The sequence below is a fragment of the Malaya genurostris genome, chromosome 2, assembly GCF_030247185.1.
Source record: "Malaya genurostris strain Urasoe2022 chromosome 2, Malgen_1.1, whole genome shotgun sequence".
In the NCBI taxonomy this organism is placed as follows: Eukaryota; Metazoa; Arthropoda; class Insecta; order Diptera; family Culicidae; genus Malaya; species Malaya genurostris.
In genome coordinates, this window is record NC_080571.1 from 324,632,414 (window position 1) to 324,653,953 (window position 21,540).

At 37.1% G+C, this 21,540-nt stretch overlaps 2 protein-coding genes and 1 long non-coding RNA gene across 4 annotated transcripts in view; 1 reads left to right on the plus strand and 2 right to left on the minus strand.

Annotated features, from left to right (window-relative positions):
* Window positions 1–6,261, minus strand: part of LOC131431391 (uncharacterized) — a 49,799-nt gene extending 43,538 nt beyond the window's left edge. For both annotated transcript variants that reach the window (XR_009229669.1, XR_009229668.1), the window contains exons 1-2: window positions 5,541–6,261; window positions 242–288 (exon numbers count right to left, since the gene is read on the minus strand). This is a non-coding gene — a long non-coding RNA (uncharacterized LOC131431391). The remainder of the gene's footprint in view (window positions 1–241; window positions 289–5,540) is intronic.
* A 189-nt stretch (window positions 6,262–6,450) lies between these two features.
* LOC131431392 (fez family zinc finger protein erm) lies at window positions 6,451–10,405 on the plus strand. The gene is made up of 2 exons (XM_058597073.1): window positions 6,451–7,068; window positions 8,205–10,405. Exons 1-2 carry the CDS (start codon window positions 7,057–7,059, stop codon window positions 9,741–9,743), a joined length of 1,551 nt encoding a protein of 516 aa, XP_058453056.1. The 5' UTR covers window positions 6,451–7,056; the 3' UTR covers window positions 9,744–10,405.
* Window positions 10,406–16,036: 5,631 nt separating this feature from the next.
* On the minus strand, window positions 16,037–18,678 carry LOC131431393 (uncharacterized). Its single transcript, XM_058597074.1, has 3 exons — window positions 18,556–18,678; window positions 16,793–18,494; window positions 16,037–16,731 (listed from the first exon to the last, which is right to left on the minus strand). The coding sequence occupies exons 1-3, from the start codon at window positions 18,617–18,619 to the stop codon at window positions 16,143–16,145; spliced, it is 2,355 nt and encodes a 784-aa protein (XP_058453057.1). The 5' UTR covers window positions 18,620–18,678; the 3' UTR covers window positions 16,037–16,142.
* Between the last annotated feature and the right edge of the window lie 2,862 nt (window positions 18,679–21,540).

Consider the following 21,540-nt stretch of genomic DNA (forward strand, 5'->3'; position numbering starts at 1 on the left):
GCGTTTCGTCCACAAACCGCTTATGGTCGGGACGATAGAATCATATAACAAGATAATGCTGCCGATAATAAACTCAGAATCGAAATTAACAAAAAAGCATTCATGCCAGTGTTTCCCCGCGACCATGGTTTATTGTCATTGAATTTAGGTGGCGATGAATTCGATCTATAATAAATTATCGTCGCAAAGAAAATTCGATTGATGCAAATTCGCGATGTAATATATAAGTTTATTTTATTACCTTGAAGGAACACCGCTGGTAGTTACTGCGATATTCATTGGGATCAGCTGCAATTGTACAGAACATATCCAAACAATCAAACAACTATCACTCTGTGTGAAATTTGATGAGCGAATATAATGGACATTTTACAGTTCTTTATCCCACGTGAAAATCCAACTTTTTTATTTATTCTTATTTTTTCTGGAAAGTGTAAGAATTTTTACAGAGTAAATCAAAAAATTGAAAATATCGGCTAAATTGTTAAAATGCTACGATTTAAATATGGTCGGTTAATGATCGATAAATGAATGACTTAAAATTCTCAAAATATAACTCAAAAACGAAAATTGTTACTTCGCTTGTTTTTTTATATGTTGTGTAGAAAGGTCTAAATTATTAAATATTAAACTTTTTATCCACCCTAACATGGAAATGGTCACCCGACGAAATGAAAAAAATCCTCCCATTTTATTCAACCCGTTCATGTTTGACTGTCAAAACCAGGGCATTTTTGTCACTTTTTGTCTATGGGACACGCTAGTGCAAAATTTTTACTAAGATTTTAGAAGAAAATATTTGAGTCGATCCTTTTTTCATTGTTTAAAACTAAATATTTTAAGAATTTTAGGCTCTTTTATTTAGGTTTTATTGTTGAAAAATTGTAACTTTGGTTGACAGTACGTAAAAAATGATAAAACATTTTTCAAATTTTATCAATTAATTTTTATCATTATTTTTTCGCATTACCAACTTTACTGTTTGGGTACATGGAAGAATCACGATTTTCAATTAACCATTCATAGGATCAAAGATGTTTAGTAATGGCTATTGATCTTTATAACCAATAGCGATGAAACTTTTTTTGCTTTTCGCATATAGAAAGGTTATGCAATCACTGTGAAACTTGATTTGTAGCTTCATTGGTTGCTATTGAATTTCCGAAGCTATAGGGTAACATGCGTTCAATATTGTACACCGTCACTTAAACAGGCGAAACAAAAACCGCAAAATTTTTCTAAACTGGATTCAAAATTCCACAAATCGATAGCCATTATAAGTAGGCAACTAAACAAACTGATTCTGGCTATTTGACGCCACTCGATTGTTATTTGTGGGGATAAACCAGCGATAAACGATTGATGTTTTTGAAACCAATATTAAACGTGTCATTGCTGGAATACGCTCTTCTATATCGCTTTGAATTTTAAAAATTCATCATCCTACAATTCCAGAATCGGAAGTCAGAATGGGATAAAATTGGATTTATTTTAATTTGAACTTTTGTTTCTGAATTTTGATTTGGTATTTTTTGAGAAAACGATTGAGCTTTGAGAAACGGAATCCGAAATTCGGTGCAGCCGAAGTCAGACAAATTCACCTGAGTAGCTGTATAGTTTACATTTGTTTCAAAATGTTTGAAAATCAATGTAGACATCTTTGAGGAATCGTAGTGCGAATTAAATTTTTGGGTGCCTTCCGAAACGAAAATTGAATACAACAAAAATGAAATAAGTTTGTTTGGTTATCGACTATCCGAATCTGCAGACCCGATAAACCTGATTAATTTAAGTGAAATAGACATTTTTATACTTATCACCCTGTATCTCCGAAACCGGAAGTTGGATCTGACTGAAAAATAAGAACCTTTTATAGAACCTTAAAACTTTTCATTTGAATCTTATATGATTCTTAGATTTCATTTGAATCTTCGATTGGTTCAGCCATCTACGAGAAAAATGAGTTACACAGTTTTAATTCCGTTTCAGATATCATCCTGTAGTTCCGGAACCAGAGGTTGGAACCGAACATAATTCAGGAACCTTGTTTGGGAGTATACAACTTTTCATATGAATCTGAGTTTGTAGAAAACGGTTGAGACATCTCCGAAAAAAATTGAGTGGAATTATTTGTCACACACGAATTTGCTGATCTCGACGAACTGATTCGAATGGTATATGGTTGTTATGTTTTTCCTGCATTTATTGCTGTAAGTAGTTTAAATCAATATAATTATGGAATTGCTTTCAACTCGAAAGTTCCGCCATCATCTGGTTTTCATATGGCATATTCGAACGATTATTTTGCCAAAAACGAACCGTGCTGAAATCGGTCCGAGGTAAAATATCATGATGTACACAGTCTTTTGGGTATTTAGAAACAAATGTATGTAACAGTATAAAAAATCGTGTTTTATGTTGCTCCAAAGCATTTCTTTGCCAGACAGCGCTCAAAACTTCTACTGCTGGAATAGGGAAAAAGTCGCTTACACAAAAATTTCGATATCTCCGTTAAAAATGGACGGATTTTAACAATCTATGGTTTGTTGGATAGGTATTACCGTGCGGAATCTAAGTCTGAAAATATATTCTGTTTTCAAGGTCAATTGTGACAGATAATTTTGCCATGAAACTTCTTATAACTCAAAAAGTAAACATCCTATCACAAAACCATTAAATAGCGTTCTGGGTGACGGGGAAACTTTTCATTTGCGACCAGTTTGATCAAAATCGGTCAACAACACACATTTTATTTGAATTTCATTCAGCAAGCTTTAAAAAAACACCCTTTATAAATGCGAAATAAACATTGTTGGAATCGAAAATCTTCATTGTAGTTCACAGGAAAAAAAATGGAATTCACACGACATGTAATTCAATGATACTTTGAAATAGACGTCAATTGAATCAAAAATCGATTGAAGACTATGATCGATGTAAAACGTAAATTAGAATGCCTTGATTTCGCAATGAATTATACAACATATTTTAATTTACGCTTAGTTTTACTTTCAAAGTGTATTGAAAAGTAAAGATCTGAGAAGTAACTTTATATTTAATTTCCTGCTCCAAATATGTGCATGAAAATAGATGTAAATATTTTTATCTGTGTAACACATAATTTAAAAGTTTTGATTGTACTGTTGAAAAAGCTGCAATTTTAAATCTATATATATATATATATATATATATATATATATATATATATATATATATATATATATATATATATATATATATATATATATATATATATATATATATATATATATATATATATATATATATATATATATATATATATATATATATAAATGCAGAGATCATTCGCATCACGTAAGAACGGATGGATGAATTTACATGATTCTTGTTTTGTTTGATTAGTTTCTACCCCCACCGGGTTCGTACATAAAAAAATTAGGAAAATTTGCCGGAAAAGTGGGCAAAATCAATAAAATTATTTTGTATGGACAATGGAATTTTCCGTTGAAAAATTTGCCTATGCTTGCTAGATCATCGGAAGGTGTTTGGCGCATAACGAGTTGCATAAGTGTTTGACCGTCGGAGAAATGAATACTAGATCGTTGGAAGAATTTTTTAGCGCGCAACGAGTTGTTTTCTGTGGAGATTTTTCATGCGAAAACTATTTCAACTATTAAACGAATGCAGTGTTCGTGTAAAAGTCAAGAATGAATGGTTTTAAAAGAATGGTAACTTGATCTTTCGAATGTCCAAGAATTACTCATTTTATCTTTCGATTTTTTTAACAATATCAAACTAACTAGAGGAGAAAGAATATGAAAAATATAGAGCCATAGAAGGAAGAGTAAGGATTCGAAGATAAAGTGCCGAAAAAATCGACGTAACAAGGTTCATTTAAGTAAGAAGAGGGTTTGTCGCATCTAAACTTTTACTTTCTACCAGAGGAGTCGAACTTAGCGATGCGAATCCTCCGAGTCTCTGATATGTCACAAATTTACTAAATAATTACTGACTGACCAGAAGTCATGAATTAAAAGTAAAAAAATGTTTTATCGCTAATTTGTTAATCGAAAATTGTTTTTGTGATTGTCACGCTACGAACATTCATCAAACACGACTAATTAATATTACCAGACTAGCGAGAAGTGACTACAAGTCTACAACTACAAGTCGTGAGGGCAGCCTTTGTAAATTTGCGGAATCAATTCAAAGTAGTCATCTTAGTTATTTTTACTTCACTTTTTATCCCATATGACGAAACCATTAGTTTGAGAGAGATCTACAATCGCTGTTCGATGAACTGACTCAAAAGATGATATGGCGATCGGTGCATTCGCTTAATTTTTGCGTAACAAAAGCTTTTAACATATTCACAATATTTTTTGATAAATTCATCGCATCCAAGTAATCAATAAAATAATGGAAAGATACCTTAACAGCATAAGACGTTTGACAATTCTACTATCCGAAAATATAAATTAAAAAAAAAATTCGGGCGAGACGAGGTTCGACGGGTCAGCTAGTAGTTTAAAAAAAACTTCCGGCTGTTTTCAAAATAAGTTGAATTATTAAAAAAAATAAATAATTTCAAGTTCAGTTTCGGGTTCCAAATATATGAGTGAAAATAAATGAAAAAAATTTGCAAAATATTCTCGATCTGTATTTCTCCATCATGGTTTCTTGATTATGTTGAATCGTAGAGGACAGGAAATTTCAAAATATCATATATTTGCAAGTCTGATTGAAAAAAACGAACAGAAAAAGTCATTTAACACGACGGTCAATAATCATTTTATCTGGTCAATTTATAGCTGATTGAATCACGCATATTAATACTATTACTATGAATATACTATTATGAGTTCCATCGACGAAGGAAAATTCGAATCATGTTATTTACATGAGAAAAGTTTTCCTCTGTGTCGTAAGGCAACAGTCTTTATCAGCCATGTTATACCATCAATTGATTTAATTTGTTGAAACGATATATTAAGTGATGAAGAAATCATCAGGCAAGCATTGCCAATTCAAAATATAAAGGAAAAATTCATAGAGCATTTATTAATTTATCAGATTCCTTTCTATTCTAGAAACGTCATCATTAGGTTTCCATCGGAAACATACATGCCAAGACGAGATAAATATTTTAAATGCTAAATATTATCAGGTAGAGCTATAATCGATAGTATTTTTCAGTTTGTTTTGATTTTAATGAATCCAAAAAATTTGCATAACTGGTTTTATTATTGAAATAATGATTTCATCAGGACTTAATAATTTTCCGTTAACAATCCTTTCACACTACCTTCCACAAGAAACTATCCATCTCGTTAAGACGCATAGCTTTCTGCATTCGGTTGTGCACTTTCCACAACGCTGCACTTTTCTTTGTAACACTTCTCCTTAGAGTCTCAAATTGCTTCGTCCCGTCGCTCAGCGCACACTCGGCTGCCCTTGCCAAGAGAACGGTTCTGTTTGCTTAAACATTTCGTTACTGTTAGTTTTCCGCCTGCTTCATAATGAGCTAACAAGCAACAACTACCACTTTGTCTACTTACCACCAATCGCCACCCACCGAGGCTGCCGAAGCAAAGGACGTGCAGACTGAAATAAACTCACAAGAAAAAGTGGCAGAGCTGTCCGCACCGGTTGCCGACGCTACGATGTTCCATCACGATCGGTGGTTGGTGATGCGATGAACGAACGAACGAATAGTTAACAGAGGGGGTGGTGTTCTGCTGCTGCATGTGCATACTGGCAACTGCTAGAGAGGGCGTCACCCTGCTGTAGATGAACCGGAGAAGAAGTACAAATCTTTCTTACTCTGGAAAAGGCTCTCATTCGCATCCAAAAGGACAGGCCACCAACACCATCAATGTAGCGCCATAATATGCCATCACCATCCTGCGATGATGAGGACCTATGGGTGTATGGGCGATCAGGAGGAAATAGAAACTGAAAATCACAGAGCGCAGGGGTGCACAGGGAAGATGTTTGTACATAGCATTAACGCTATGTATGACTGTGTCCTTTTTCCAGCTCGCTGCTCATTGTCGGTTGGCAAGATGAATAGCTCGAAGGATTGCGTGCAATTCCCTGATGGGTGGAAATGGGTGAGTGAAGGGATGTTCTACCTTTTTATGCTCGGTACCTTTTTTGCTGCGGCCGATGCTCCTGTTTGGTTGTGTGTATGTGCTGACACGGTACGATTATGCGCAAAATCTGCACTCGTAAGTGATTACGCTTGTGTGAGTGAAGCGAAAACCTACAGGGATTACCTGTCCCTTGCACAGGAGGTTGCGATATGAAGACTCTGCACGTCTCTGGTAAAGAACGTAAAAAACATCGAACAGCGAGTATCGTGCGTTCTCGTTCACTCGTCTGCATTCATATTGAACGAATTGTTGTTTTCGTTGCTTCCCTTCGATCCTGGATCAGTTCTAGCTGACTGACCGAGATTTTCCGTAGAGTGCTATCAGTCGAATTGTGAACCGTTGTTTGCTCAGACCAGTTTCAGCTGTCGAACCGGTTGCATTCTCGGGGCCATTTGTCTGCGAACGGAAAGTGAACTACTGCTGGAAAGTGTTAATGTATGTACCTAGAGAGTGTCGAGAAGAACTTGAACGAGGAAGACTACTCGAGTGTTATCGCTGCCAACAAGCATATACGCACACGTACGACCGTCTGGTTCTGGATAAGGCCAACCTCTTGTCTTCAATCAATTGAATTAATTTTCCTAATTGAGTTTTGCCACCCGCATTTGGCACCTCGGTAAGGAGCAGCTTACGAAGTTATTGAATCAAAACAGGAACGTCTTCGAGAGTGTCTGGCATGGGTTGGTGTGTGCAAGTGATGTGATAACACGGTGTGACTGAAGAAGGAAACTTTTAATTTAAGTGATTTAAGCCAGTGTGTACTCGGTACTGTGAGGAGTGGTATAATTGAACGAATCGAAACAGTAAACCCCATCACGCAGAATACGATTCGAGCACTTCCGAACGAGAAGGACTGCCGCTTCCAAGGTTGCTCGAGAGGCACTTGATCAACACCATACACGGGTTCCGTCAGTGCAACATGGTTTATTTTGTACGTATTTTGTTTTTTTTTTATATCCCTTAAGTATTTTTGTTTAACAATCTCTGGGTTGTGATGTAAATGTATGATGTGGTGTATAAAAAATTTATTGAATTTAACTCAAGCTTTAACTAAGCTTATGTTTTATTTTTGCAAAATTGTTAGCTACTATGTTGTAGGCTAGAGAAGTTGTGCAATTCATATTTTTGTTAAATTAGAATATTTTCACGTTGACAAAAATTCATCGTTACATTTGAAAACACATGAAGAATAATGAATACAAGAAAACAATAATAGAAGTTTACTGAACATGTCCGGAAATATGTTGCTTACTTTACAACTAAGTGTTTTAAAGGAAAGATGAACATTTGAGTAATCATTTGTTATTAAAAAACTGTTTGCATTTCAACAACTTTGGCTAAATATTAAAGCTGTCTAATAATTTGGAATCCAACCATTTTGAGCTATTATTAAATAATCAAAATTTTCGTATATGCCTGCAAAGTCAAGGAAAAGTTAAAGCTTGTTTTAAAATTTTCTGCAATCAAGTTTGGAAAGGTATAAAACCTTAAAAAATTTTAAAGGGGGCGAAAGTTTTGTTGTAATTAATCAGACATTCAAGCGAACAATGTTCAATACATGTTTGTTGACTACTCGAACAATAGGAGCCAAGCATCAATCAAAGATTTGTGCTAAAAAGGCGTGTGCTCAGTGTGGATTGTTTCGATCCGTACTTATTATGCCAACAGTCATTACATCGAATTCAAATCTCAATTAAATTATTGTTCATTCATGCTGCCGCTAAAACTGCTACGTGACATTCCATCAAACTTGACCCCTTTCGCGGGACGCTTGGCTCTTTGCCGGAGAATAAATTTAATTAACCTTCCTCTACACTCGGCAGCTTCAATTGTTCTTCCACTATCAACAATCAAACAATGGATTCAATCCGTTTCTCCGGTTTTTCCCCTCGACGGGAGTGAACCTAGCAAAAATTGAATAGAATCAACTCTGCTCTCCAATCATTATGGTGGCATCCAGCGGTGCCGTTTTTATTTTACTCATCACGTATGCCCGGCCCACATTGGTCCCATGAGGTTTGATTAAAATTCTCATGACATTTTTTTTTGTTTCTACCCTTTGTACAGAGTCCACGTGGTATGCAGCCGCCGTGTAGCCCACCAGGATTACCCATCACTTCCAAGAGTCCCACTATGGAATCAGCGAACAGTAATACTAGCATTGAACCTGAGATCGACCAGAAGCCGATCAAAATACAGCGAACTAATGGCGGAGCGCTTAAGTTTTCGATAGCCAACATTATGGGCAGAGATGACGACGATGATGCTGAAACGGAGCTTCGGCGAAAGGATAGAGCCGATATCCTTCAACCACCACAGTCTTCAAGTCCCACGTCGGTTGCTTCAAGCCCGAATTATGAACAATCTTCGACGATGGCCGCGTATGACTCTGCGTTCAAGAAGTACGTGCCAAGTTCGATGCATCAATTTGTGGCCAATCGTCATCAGGACCTGCTGAGTCAGTATCCACTGTTGTACTATCCTGGCCAGTTGATGTGTGCTGCTGCGGCGGCCCAGTATGCAGCCTTAACTCAACATCCTGTTACGTTATTGAATGGTACTTCTCTAGCAGCAGCCAGTGCCGTCGGTGGAAGCAATGGCGCTCCACTGCATCCCTACGCTTCCGGGGCTAATGCTCTGCGAAGTTTGGAAGGTTCTTCTTCCTTGTCATCGGGTCAGCATTCTTTGGCCCACCACAAGAAAGTAAACCTGAATGTATCGACGTCTTCATCTTCGTCCGGTGATCTCAACAGTTCAGTGAACTCATCAAATTCGACCAACCTTACGTCGGCAGCAGCCTTAGCGAAACAAAAGACTTTTGCCTGTCCGGAATGCGGTAAAGTTTTCAATGCACATTACAATCTTACTCGCCATATGCCTGTTCATACCGGAGCAAGGCCTTTCATCTGTAAAATCTGTGGTAAAGGATTCCGACAAGCATCGACTTTATGTAGGCATAAAATCATTCACACATCGGAAAAACCACATAAGTGTCAGACCTGTGGAAAAGCCTTCAATCGGTCATCGACGCTCAACACACACACTCGCATCCATGCAGGCTATAAACCCTATATCTGTGAGTACTGTGGGAAAGGTTTTCACCAGAAGGGAAATTACAAGAACCACAAATTAACGCATAGCGGTGACAAGGCTTACAAATGCACTATTTGCAATAAGGCGTTTCATCAGGTGTACAACCTGACGTTTCACATGCACACCCACAACGATAAAAAACCGTTCACGTGTAAAATTTGTGCAAAAGGATTTTGTCGCAACTTTGACCTCAAAAAGCATATGCGAAAGTTGCACGACGTCAGTCTTAGTGCTAGTCTAAAGCGTCAACATCAGCAACATCAACAGCAGCACTCAACTCAACAATCATCCGATCCCGGTCGTCACGGTTCTTCCTGGCCAGGAAATGGTCCTGCTTCAACGTCAGCCTCTCTGGCAGCCCTATCAGCATCTCCTTTGTCCACCTTATCGAATCTACACCACTCTGCCGTCGCTGCCGCTGCATTACGGTCGGGTGATTACAGCAGTCCTTTCTTGATGCCAAGTGCACGGGGCGGTCGGCTGGATGCCCCTTTTATAGGCAAAGTCTTTTGACAGAAGTACTATCAGCATAACTTTAGCGTTCCCCAGCACCCGGGACAGCATCCCAATAATGATGCAACAACCGCTGCAAACGCGTTAGGAGGATCGTTACTATTTCAACATCACCAACAACAACAGCAGCAGCAGCAGCAGCAGCAACAACAACAACAACAGTTGACAAGTCTGACCAAGAGCATACTAATCAACTAGATCTTCAGGGGACCAGTGTATTCTCTCAATTTTGATTCCTGAGCAAAATATTCGAGACGAACTACAACTCTATTCGATAGGGTTACACAGAACCAGTGCAATATAATAGGAAACCCAAGAGGCTACTAGCTACTAGATATGACGTTAAATGTGAATCTACATAGGAAATGAAAAATCAGCATACCGTTCGATGGTAGCTGGACCAGTGATTTAAGTGAGTGATGAACAAAACGTGAAATCACACGTGAAGTCGGTGAAACTTCCGATTAGTGATTGTTTTTTTTTGAATGCATTCTTTCACGTAAATATTTGTAGAAAAGAAAATTATGAGTAAGTTGCTTTTAGCAAAACATTGAATGAATGTAAGAATTTTATTAAATGTAATTTTAGAAAAGAGCACACAAATTTATGTGTAAAATATTGAAAATTCAAATATAAGAAATTGTACGTGACGCATGTTTCAAACCTCTACAAAAATTGAAAATAAATGAATAACAAAAATACTAAATATGTTGTCTTGCTTATGCTTATCAAAAGAAAAACGTATGTACCTCTCGACGAATGACCCTAAGGTGAAAACCGAGGTTCAATAAAGCAACAATATAATAATTTTTTTTTGAAAATGAAATTTTTGGTAAATCTTTTCACGCTTTACATAGAAAATCAACGAATTCCAAAAACTTCTACTAAATCGGTTATATGAAATTCGTTGATTTTCCATGAAAAGCGTGAAAAGGTTTTTCAAACAAGGGTCCGAATGTGGTTCTTGTAGCCAGCATAATGTTTATTTGAAAAAAAAAAATTCATTCCATCGAATTATTATTTCAAATTATTGTGAAAAATCACAAAAAAAAACTCATTTTTTCAGAACTGTTTTTGATAAGACTCGAAAAATTCTCCGAATTTTTCAGTAATTTTTGCCCTGCAGATAGATAAAAGCTTTTCAAAGGTCTGTATGTTTTTGGTTTTGGCAAATTTTTCAAAATTTCCATCAAAAATTTCCTAAAACCACCCGCGCGCATGGTACCTGGACGATGGCCTTTTTAGTCTTTGACATAGGCTCGAGTTGGTTTTTTATGCTAGTGAAACTTTAATTGATGACAGATCTCTCTATAGCGAATAATTTCAATGAATGTGATGAATAAAAGATACAGCTCTAGTCACCCCAATATTTCATTTGAGAATATATTCGAATCAGGAGTATTTGTGATATAGAATGCTAAATGCAATCAAACACCCTGCAAGCTCCGAAAAAACTCGTGATTTCACATCTAATAAGATGAACATAAAAGGAAATTTTTAAAATTTATTTTTACTTCTTGATTTATGACTTCAGTTAGTGATATATGGAACCTAGTAGTTCACGCAAATGTACGTACAACAACGTGTGATATTGAGTGTGATTCGAAAAATTCTATTACATGAAATTTGTTGAAATAAAAACTATACTAGGGACCACCGTGACTTGAGCCAAGAATCATTGGATTTCACTGAGCTTACGGAAGCATACATCTGCCTGGCTAGTAAATAGTGCACATAAATTCATACTGTCGCACTTGCTAGCCGAATGCAAACTTCAGTCGAAACCAGTAAAATTCATGCTAATCCAGCATTAAGTCATTACAATAAAAAATTCTCCGTCGTTTGATAAATTAGGTCTTTAATAATTATATAAAAGCAAGGTAGAAAACTGAATTTTACATGTGACTTAATCCCTTATACGACATGTAAAATTCAGTTTTTTACCTTGCTTTTATACACCTATTGGTATAATGATGTCATTCTAATGAAATTATGTATTTTATTGCAACACGTTGTGCATAATTTCCCACTTTTGAAAAATCATTTATTATTTTCTTTATATTTTCTTATAGTAAAACGTTGAAGTATACTCTGTGAAATTTTTAAGCCGAGTGAACCCGTCCCGGGTGGGCGGTTCAATGCATAGGACACTGGTCTTACAAGCCAGTTGTCGTATGTTCGAGCCCCGACCTGGAAGGATTCTTTAGTGTCAGTAGGATCCATAGTACTAGCCATGCAATGATTCTGTACACTAAGAATCGGCTACGAAGTCTGTTGAAACAGAAAGGCCAAATTCTACCAAAGGAATGTAATGCCAAGAATTTGCTTTGCTTTTGGAACGCACTCTGGAAATTATGGACCTTTATCTATCGCTATGTCATTCTGCGAAGAAGCAAGAGCTCGGCGCACATGCCCAAGATTTCTTCTTCGATTGACTTCAAAACTTCAAACGCGTTTTTCTAGAAAGCAGGTTTTGAAAGTCTATCGTCATTCAAAAACTACTGCACCAATTTTGTTCAAATTTTGCACACACTTTCTACATATAAAAAATCAGACCCCAACGTTTTTTTTTTCGTTGTTTGTTATTTTGGGGAGGTTTAACAGCTACAAAATGGCGGATTTTTTTTGTGAAAAATCATACACACTTAAAAAATGTTACATCTTTATAGATGCACATAAAAGGAGCGTCGCGATTTACTTACATTCACAATACAAAGCATTTAAAGATAAGTCATATCATTAACTTCACAGTTGTTTTAGCTGAAACTCACATCGACACAGACGCAAAATATATGTTTACATGTTAGTAGATGTAATATTGTGCCATCACCGACGCAAATACGGCATACTTGAATTTACGTCAAGCGTAAATTTCATTTTTTCTAAGAGTGTAGTTTTCACTTTGAACAACCACCAAAAATTTAAAAAAATATCAAACAGAAACGTTGGGGTCTAGAAAAACTTCTACTTTAACTACGCTGCGTTCATTTGTTCACTTCTGATTAGTCTGCGCTGAGAAACAGTGGACACCACATTTCATGATTTTGAAGAAGCGTCCTCAAAATTACCTCTTTACCGACTTATTTCTCTATATTTTTCTACAAAAAAATTTGAAAATGTTTTTCGAATGATGCTTTTTATCATGCAAAACTTTGGAAATTATTTTGTTGAACGATCATTCTGGAACCTACCACCCCTTAATGACATTTTTTTTGTCATATACCATTCGACTCAGTTCGTCGAGTACGCAAAATATGTGTGTGTGTGTGTGTGTGTGTGTGTGTGTGTGTGTGTGTGTGTGTGTGTGTGTGTGTGTGTGTGTGTGTGTGTGTGTGTGTGTGTGTGTGTGTGTGTGTGTGTGTGTGTGTGTGTGTGTGTGTGTGTGTGTGTGTGTGTGTGTGTGTGTGTGTGTGTGTGTGTGTGTGTGTGTGTGTGTGTGTGTGTGTGTGTGTGTGTGTGTGTGTGTGTGTGTGTGTGTGTGTGTGTGTGTGTGTGTGTGTGTGTGTGTGTGTGTGTGTGTGTGTGTGTGTGTGTGTGTGTGTGTGTGTGTGTGTGTGTGTGTGTGTGTGTGTGTGTGTGTGTGTGTGTGTGTGTGTGTGTGTGTGTGTGTGTGTGTGTGTGTGTGTGTGTGTGTGTGTGTGTGTAACGGTTTACTGCACTAGCTTTTCTCGGTCATGGCTGAACCGATTTTCACAAACTTAGATTAAAATGAAAGGTCTTGTGGTCCCATACAAAATTCCTGAATATTTTTTGGATCCGACTTCCGAAAATTGTGAAAATAAGTGCACTAACTTTTATCAGAGATGGCTGAACCGATTTTCACAAACGTAGATTCAAATGAAAGGTCTTGTAGTCTCATACAAAATTCCTGAATATTCGATTTTCACTGAGTTCCGATTTTCACAAATATAGGGTAAAGTGTGTTAAAAATTTATTACCATCGCTGAAAAGGGCGAAAAACCATAAAAAGTCATTACACCACTAGGTGGATTAAAACAGGTTTTTAATCGGAGATGACTCCGATTTTTTATTGAACTTTGTCCGAATAAACATTCCTGTTTCCATTTAATGAAAAGTTTTTGCAAAAATACCACAGTAATGTTCAATACCGATGAAAACAATCGATACAGTAGAAATTAGCGGCAATGAAAATAGAGTAAGTTAGACATCATAGGGAGATTTTAAGAATATTCTTAATGATTTGATGATAATGTAACAAACTGAATAACCCCTCTACCCTAACAGCTTTTGGGTTTCATCGATCCCGTTCATGCACTTCAGCAAAGACATGGCTTTTCGGTGCAAAAAATGGTAATACAAAAAGCATTAACTTTATGCTTGCTAAACAAATAAATAAATATAATTAAAAAATAAAGTAATAAATGAAAAAATTAATAAATAAAGAAATTAATAAATAAATCTATAATCGGTAACTGTTTATCAGTTACGTAACGATTATATCTCCGTAACAGGGAATGTCCTCTTGATCAATGACCCAATTTGTGTAATCATCTCTGAAAAATCGTGCGAAAAGTGTGATCTGTACAAAGCGTTATTTATATCTATCGATTGTATATACGAAACCGGAAGTGTTCACCATATGCCATTCGAATGGGTCAGGGTCATTCCGCCGAAAGCCGTTTCGCTGAAAGCCATTTCGCCGAAAGGGTCATTTCGCCGAACCTTGCAAATGTCTTAATATCGTAATTGGAATTGATTTAAAATACAGACAAATGAGAGATGATAGCGTCAACGCCCGTTTTGTTGACCTACAGTTGTACTTCTTGAATAAAGATTGATTCTTATACTTCTGAATAAAGATTGATTCATGAACCTCAGAACGGGATTCCCAAGAAAACTTGTTGACTTCATTAGCTACTAAGCATCAACGCATTTTAATAATGGTATCTACCAGGCAAATGTTTGACATGTCGGCGGCCAACTCAGCTCAGGTATCTACGAAATAATGGCGCGGATATAAATAAAAGTACGGTTTGGCGGTTAGGCCTCTTCTACGTTTATTTTTCTGGAACCGGAATTGTCAGTAACCTAGAAAAACCTTCAACCATCCTGTGATTTGGTAATGCCTTTCTTTTATCTTTGACATAGTCTCATTAAAAATACTTCTTTCCTTATTTTTATTCAAACGATTTCTGACACGAATTTGGGCTCATTTGTGATACAAATTCATTCAGAGTTTCACAGGATAGTTCACAAAAGCATGCTTTAACGCATACGTCACATATTCGGAAACATTTCTCAAACCAAATGTATCGGCAATAACACATTTAAACTTGATCATTGATCAATTTCGGAAATAATTTTGCAGATTGATAATGAATGATTTCTAGTTTACGTAACTTGTATCTTCATACTCGATCTACAGCCCAAGATTAGAAATAACCCACATACATACACGCACATACATTTTCTGATCTCGTCGAGTCGAACGTCGGTTTTCCAGAAATACTATTACCTTTCTATAAAGAAAGGCTAAAAAGTTGCTATAGTGTAGAACTCTGTACATGTTTAGACTTTGCGCGGCCGATACTTGACTCAATTATCTGCTTCTCACTTCTCGGTTAATTTTTCAAAAGGGCGTATAAGCAAGTGACATCGCACCCTACCGAACCCTGCCGCACCATGCCGATTCACTCACGTGGTGCACTTTGCATACAGCGGGCGGACACAAAAAAAAATAAATATTTCAAAAACCTTCTTCGCGCAAAAAATTATTTTTGTTGATTATGAAAACCAATAATATATGCAACATTTTAACATTCAACAGAAATAAAAATCGGGTGAAGAAGGTACTTTAATATCGATTTCTTTGGAAAATTTAAGTAAAAAGTTAAGTAAATTGAGCATTTTAAATTTCTTATTAATAGTTATGAATAGTTGTTTATCCATTTGCAAAATTTCGTGTGATTCGAAAAATGGGGGGGCCACTTCAAAAAATTTTACTTTACTGTATTTGAACCTAAATTTGTGGAAGTTGGTTTATTTTTACACCGCCGGTTGTCTTTTTACACCACTTCAAAAAATTTTACTTTACTGTATTTGAACCTAAATTTGTGGAAGTTGGTTTATTTTTACACCGCCGGTTGTCTTTTTACACCGTCATGACTTAGCACCCGGAAGTCGGATCTGGATAAAATTCAGAAATTACGTATGGTACTTTTAATTTGAGTTTGTGAAATTCTATCCAGACTTGCCAGAGAAAACTATGTGTATATTTTCAAATAGCAAAATGAAAATGCATCAAATATCATCTTGTACTTTAAGTGCAACAGTTTAAGTATATGAGATGAATGGAGTCAATTTATTTAAATTCCTGATAGCACATTTCGAAGCTCGTTAGTACTTTAATTGTTACTAGAGTTACTTTCTTTCCAACTACTACCAACTACCTTTTCTCCATTCTTCTCTTTCGGTTGTTTCGATTTCTACAGCAGGGGCCGTCGAACCTTCACGATTCGTCTTCTCAATACCAGCAATCCATTCTGAGTAGAAACTCACATCGATGTATACCTCTGGTAGATCATTCAGTTCGCAATGGTTGCCCTTTCCAATGTCTAGGATTCCCCTAAGAAAAGTATTGTTACCGGATTCATACACTAACGGTGAACCGTGCAGATTGGCGTTGCACTGATATTTCGGTCCGATCTCGAATCCCAAAAGCTGACCGCAGATGTGACCTCCGTCGGTGTGCACTTTCGCCCCCTCGCGTTGCCATCGTCTGGCACAGGATCGAACATTAGATGATGTAAAGTTTACTGTGAAATGTTCATCAAATTGAAGGACAGGCTGCCAATGTCGATACTGTAATTCTAAGTGGGAACTATTCCCGTCACTTTTTGGTAGACAGATTGGAGAGTTTGCGAAAGGTTGCTCCAACTCTACAATAGCGATGTTATTGGATAATTCCAATTTGTCGAAGCTAGGGTGTAGATAAACCTTTCGTGCCTTTGCAGTTATACCAACTGATCTGTAAAAAAGCAATACTGTTTATAAGGTATAAGTTTGTGGTTAGTGGTGGTTAGTTTTACAATTTAGTAATAGGAATTCCTTCGACACAGGATGCTGTTGTTACTAGTAGTGACGGTGATATTAGAGCAGCAAAGCACTGAAGTACATAATTGTTTCGAATATTATACAACCACTGGCCAGGTGAAGCGCTTGAGCAATTTTCAATAGCGAGAAGGTTCTGGGACGGAGTAAGTGATTTTTTTATAATCCAATCTTTATAAAAGGCAACGTCCAGTAGTAATATGTAATATACGTAATCTCGTTTGATCATGTTGAAAGATATTCCACGAAGATACCAAGAATCGTTATATTTTAGAAATAAGAGATCTCCTAACGTTCCTCTAAAGTTATATATTGATATAATGATACACAATGAATGCTCGTTTAAGAATGACTGAGAAATATTGTAGACATTGACACATTCATCATGAGGCCCAATTAAACTGTTGAATTCTCCTAAATAACCATCAGTATTTGAAATATCGAATTTCGGAGGTTCCATTTCCCAGAGACAAATTGGGCGTAGAAGTTCAGTGAATTGTAAGGAATCCTTTAGCTGTAGTAGAGCTATATTATGCATTCTTGTCTGTCGATCAAAGTTTTCATGGGGACTGATCTTTCTTACTTTTGAGTGATGAAATGGTTTTCCTTCATAATTTCTTATAACCTTGAAAACTATAAGAAGCTGCGATGGATTGATTACGTCTTCAGGACTGTAAACCTCAGCAGGAGATAACACAAACAGGGGGTTTATAATTGCAACTTCGCAAAGTCTGGAAGGTGGTTTTCCATTCTTATAAACTTCACCTTTCCAAGGCCACTTTCGGTCTTCTTTGAAGCCGGTGCGAGAAAATTCAGTTTGTTTGATTTTTCCGCATTTACTGAATTGGTGCCCAGTAGAATCTTCGTGATGTGATGCGTTTAATTGGGGTACTTTTTGATTAATCCATGACCTATAGTATGCAACATCAGTAAACACTACGTAGCTCTTCGTATCTAGTAAAAGAGTTGTGGGATTTAGTTTACCGTTACTTACAATTCCCCGTAAACGCCACTTTCCATCGATTTCGATATACAAACCCCCTCCGCTATCACCAAGTCCGGCAGATGTTCCATTGCGATAGCCAGCACAAAATGTTTTCCTGTCGTATAAGAATTTCGGGTAATAAACAGGATCACTATCACGACAGTTTTTTCTCGATACTATCGGCATTATTGCATGTTGCAAAATGTCCGGAAGTGCTTCGTTCTCATCTTTACCCCAACCAACAATCATTCCATTTTTTCCGATGATCAACTCTTCTCCATCACCACCAATCCAGTAGCAAATCCGTTTGACATAATCCGTGAATTCAAATGATCCCGCTAATTTCAGCAGCGCGATGTCACTTTCCAAAGAATCCGTATTGTATTCTTCATGCCGCAGAATCTCAGCGACGGAAAACTGCTGAAGTGAATGTTCCAGCTGTTGTATATTAGCAATTCCAGCTCGAACTAGTATTTCCGAAGCAAACAATGGACGCACTCTGGACTGCGGGTATGTGCAATGAGCAGCCGTAATGACACAGTTTTTAGTGAGAATAGTTCCACCACATGCGTAACTAGGTGAAGCTCTGTTCATCCTGTGGAACAAACCAACATGCCATGGCCACTCTCCCAAGCGTGATTGGTTTCCAAAGTGAACTAACTGACGAGTCAATGCTGTCCGCTGGCCACAATCATCTGGAAAAAAATAGAAAATAGCTTTTATCGTGGAATCTATCCTACTATGTGTATTGTTTACCTCCAAAAATTGCACGAAAAGTTGAAAACATGAGAAGCAGAAAGGTACATTTCAAGAAGAACATCGTTTGTTTCGATCGAACTGCTAATCAGTAACTAACGAACACAAACAGCATCATCAACCGATTATCTCTGTTTTAATTCTTACGACGCTGCCCTTCAATTGCTGTAATCGTAATCGTTGATAACAATCTTGTTGGTAATCCCTGTAAAATCGACTGTTCTCATTCAAGAATGTCACATAATAAATAATTATTCAATACAATGCGATTATATATGATGATTTACTTTAAATCGTGTTTATGCTTTTCTCTAGTGATAATGATTCATGTTTTTTTAATCCATGTTTTTTGTAACACGTGAACTTAGTTTGAACCGATACTCGAAGAAAACTTACGAAACAAGATGCAAACTTAAATGACGTTCATCAAACCGAATTGGAAGAAACTTGATCATAGGAACTTCACAAGTAGCTCCTTGTAGTATATTATGGCATTCATTATTCTCAATAAAGTCTTTTTGTCTCTGGTACATTCCAACCTACTGGGTGAAAATCCCTTAACTTATATCTGTATATTGGACTAAAAAATTGTGTGGATATTTGCTCTAAAATACTTACTCTTACTTACATACTGATCCACTAAAGTCTGTAGATTGATCCAGATTTTCTACTAAACATCACTTTGGCAAGTCACGCATTGAAGGCGTTTATTTTAAAAGTTCCCCGATGTCAGCAGTTTTGTAAATATTGAACAATTCCTGACTCTTGCGTTTACTGTTTTCACCTTCTTTTGTTTTTACATCGAGCTTTGACGGTGGAATTTTTCTCTGGAATACGACGAACTCTCAGCTTGTTTTCGTATAAAAATTTTCATTGTATTTTATTGAGGATAAGACAAAAAGAGAAACAGTCGGGTAAGATATGAATTCTGCCCTGAAAGGGAATTCATATCTGCATACGACATTTGAAAGAGCGTGGACTGGAGACAGTTTACCCAAAATATTGAAGAATTTGATTTTTGAAGAAACCGGTTCATCGAAAAACTTGTATGTGATGTTTAAAATATTGTCGGAAAGGTTAACCATTTTTTTAATTTGTGGAGATGTATTCCTTGCAGTAAAATTTTTGAAACGTATTCTTTCACACTTCCGATTGTGCCCAAACCAATTGATCCGGAGTAGTCCTGTTCCAAGCTGGCTAATGTGCTGTGGTGGGAAAGTGGGAATGTGCTGGGAATATTCAAGTTCATGTTTGCTGACAAGTTCGCGAAGAAGGCCATGATTCGGCTAGTGATTTGCAGTAGTGACGTGAAAACGAAACCATTCGTCGCATCATCGTCGACAACATTCTAATGTCGTTTTGGCTTGAGAAAACTGAAACTGGGTAGGTTCATCAAACGAACACTTTTCATGAAACTGTGTTGAGTTCACACTTAGCAATGGGGGTTTGAACAAACCTGAAATAAAAACCAGGTTCGAAACCGACTCAATTTTCAATTCAATAACGTTGAAACAAACAGTTTGACAGCAGTTGAAGTGGAGACTGGTTTAGGTTTGGCATCAAACAGAAACGACATAAGTTTACATCGATTGTATTGTAGTTTACATCGATTGTATTACCGTTTATCTGCGAGTATAGGAGCAAAGTCATCTCTGATACGATTTGGCCAGCTGCCGCTACACCAGAGTGGTTATGTAATTGGGATCAGGGTCATTTCGCCGAAAGCCGTTTCGCCGAAAGAGTCATTTCGCCGAATCCTGAAATCGTCTTAAAATCATAATTGAAATTGATTTAAAATAAAGACAAATTAAAGATGATAGCGTTAACGCCCGTTCTGTTGAACTACAATTGTACCTCTTGAATGAAAATTGATTCTTGTACTCTTGAATAAAGATTGATTCATGAGCTTCATAACGGAGTTCCCAAGAAAAATTGTTGACTATTAGCTACTAAGCATCAAAGCATGTGGTATTTTCCGTTTATTAAGTGAAAATGAAAAAAATATCTAATGCGGCTACGCCACATCGTTTCGGTTCATGTGTTGTCTGACCTCGCTACCGCTCGTTCGGACCTAACAAAAGCAAAGAATCCTAGCTTTGAGTAGACCGGGCAAACGAGGCGGTTACAGGTTTGTATGCAAGAGGCCGCCGCTTCCGACGGCGGGTCGGCGGCCGACTTAGCTGGTGTCGCCTCGGCTTTGTGCCGCCGAGCCATCTTGGCTTCTGTTATGTGGCTGCATTACATCAGTTATACAGGAGACATAACATACAGGAGGCATGACCCTTTTGGCGAAATGACCCTTTCGACGAAACGACTTTCGGCGAAATGACCTATTCGGCGAAACGACTTTCGGCGAAATGGCATTCGTCGAAATGGCATTCGGCGAAACGACTTTCGGCGACATGACTTTCGGCGAAATGACCCGCTCCCATGTAATTGTATGCTCCTAACAAGATCGGGGAAAAGACGATTAAAATTTTATTTTCGAATTTTTCGATTTATTGTGCTACCTAATGCTAAATCATGGTATTATTACATAAAATATCGGTAATACACCTTTGCTATTCCAATGTTGCAACAAATGAAATTATTGAACTTTGCACTGAATGGGACTGATATGCGGGTACTTTGCATATGGGACAGACATGAGTTGATATTTTTTTCACATTTTACTGAAGAAACCCTCAACCTATATTGCAATTTCCGAGAGTATATTGAGGATAGATTGCATTCCTCAAGCTAACTCAATATTGGCGAGAATCGATATGGGACTGATATGCGAGTATGGGCTGTACAACTATGTAATGAAAACCGCGAAAAAGCTACCGCAGAGCTCCGTAGCTCGACCCGTAGACTCGAACCCGTTTCTAGCTCCTGTCTGGGGAAATTGTTTGACCAATTAAACTATCCTGCATGTGAAAACACATGAAAAAACAACGTAATTGACTAGAAGAACTGTACTGTAGAGCAACCACTTAACAATTT

Bases quoted from the DNA above. Each gene is read 5' to 3' on its own strand.
- LOC131431393 (XM_058597074.1), bottom strand. From the start codon at position 18,619: ATGTTCTTCTTGAAATGTACCTTTCTGCTTCTCATGTTTTCAACTTTT. The intron at 18,495-18,555 runs GTAAACAATACA...ATTTTTTTCCAG, and splicing joins TTTTCGTGCAATTTTTGGAG to ATGATTGTGGCCAGCGGACA. The intron at 16,732-16,792 runs GTAAAACTAACC...GCTTTTTTACAG, and splicing joins GGAATTCCTATTACTAAATT to ATCAGTTGGTATAACTGCAA.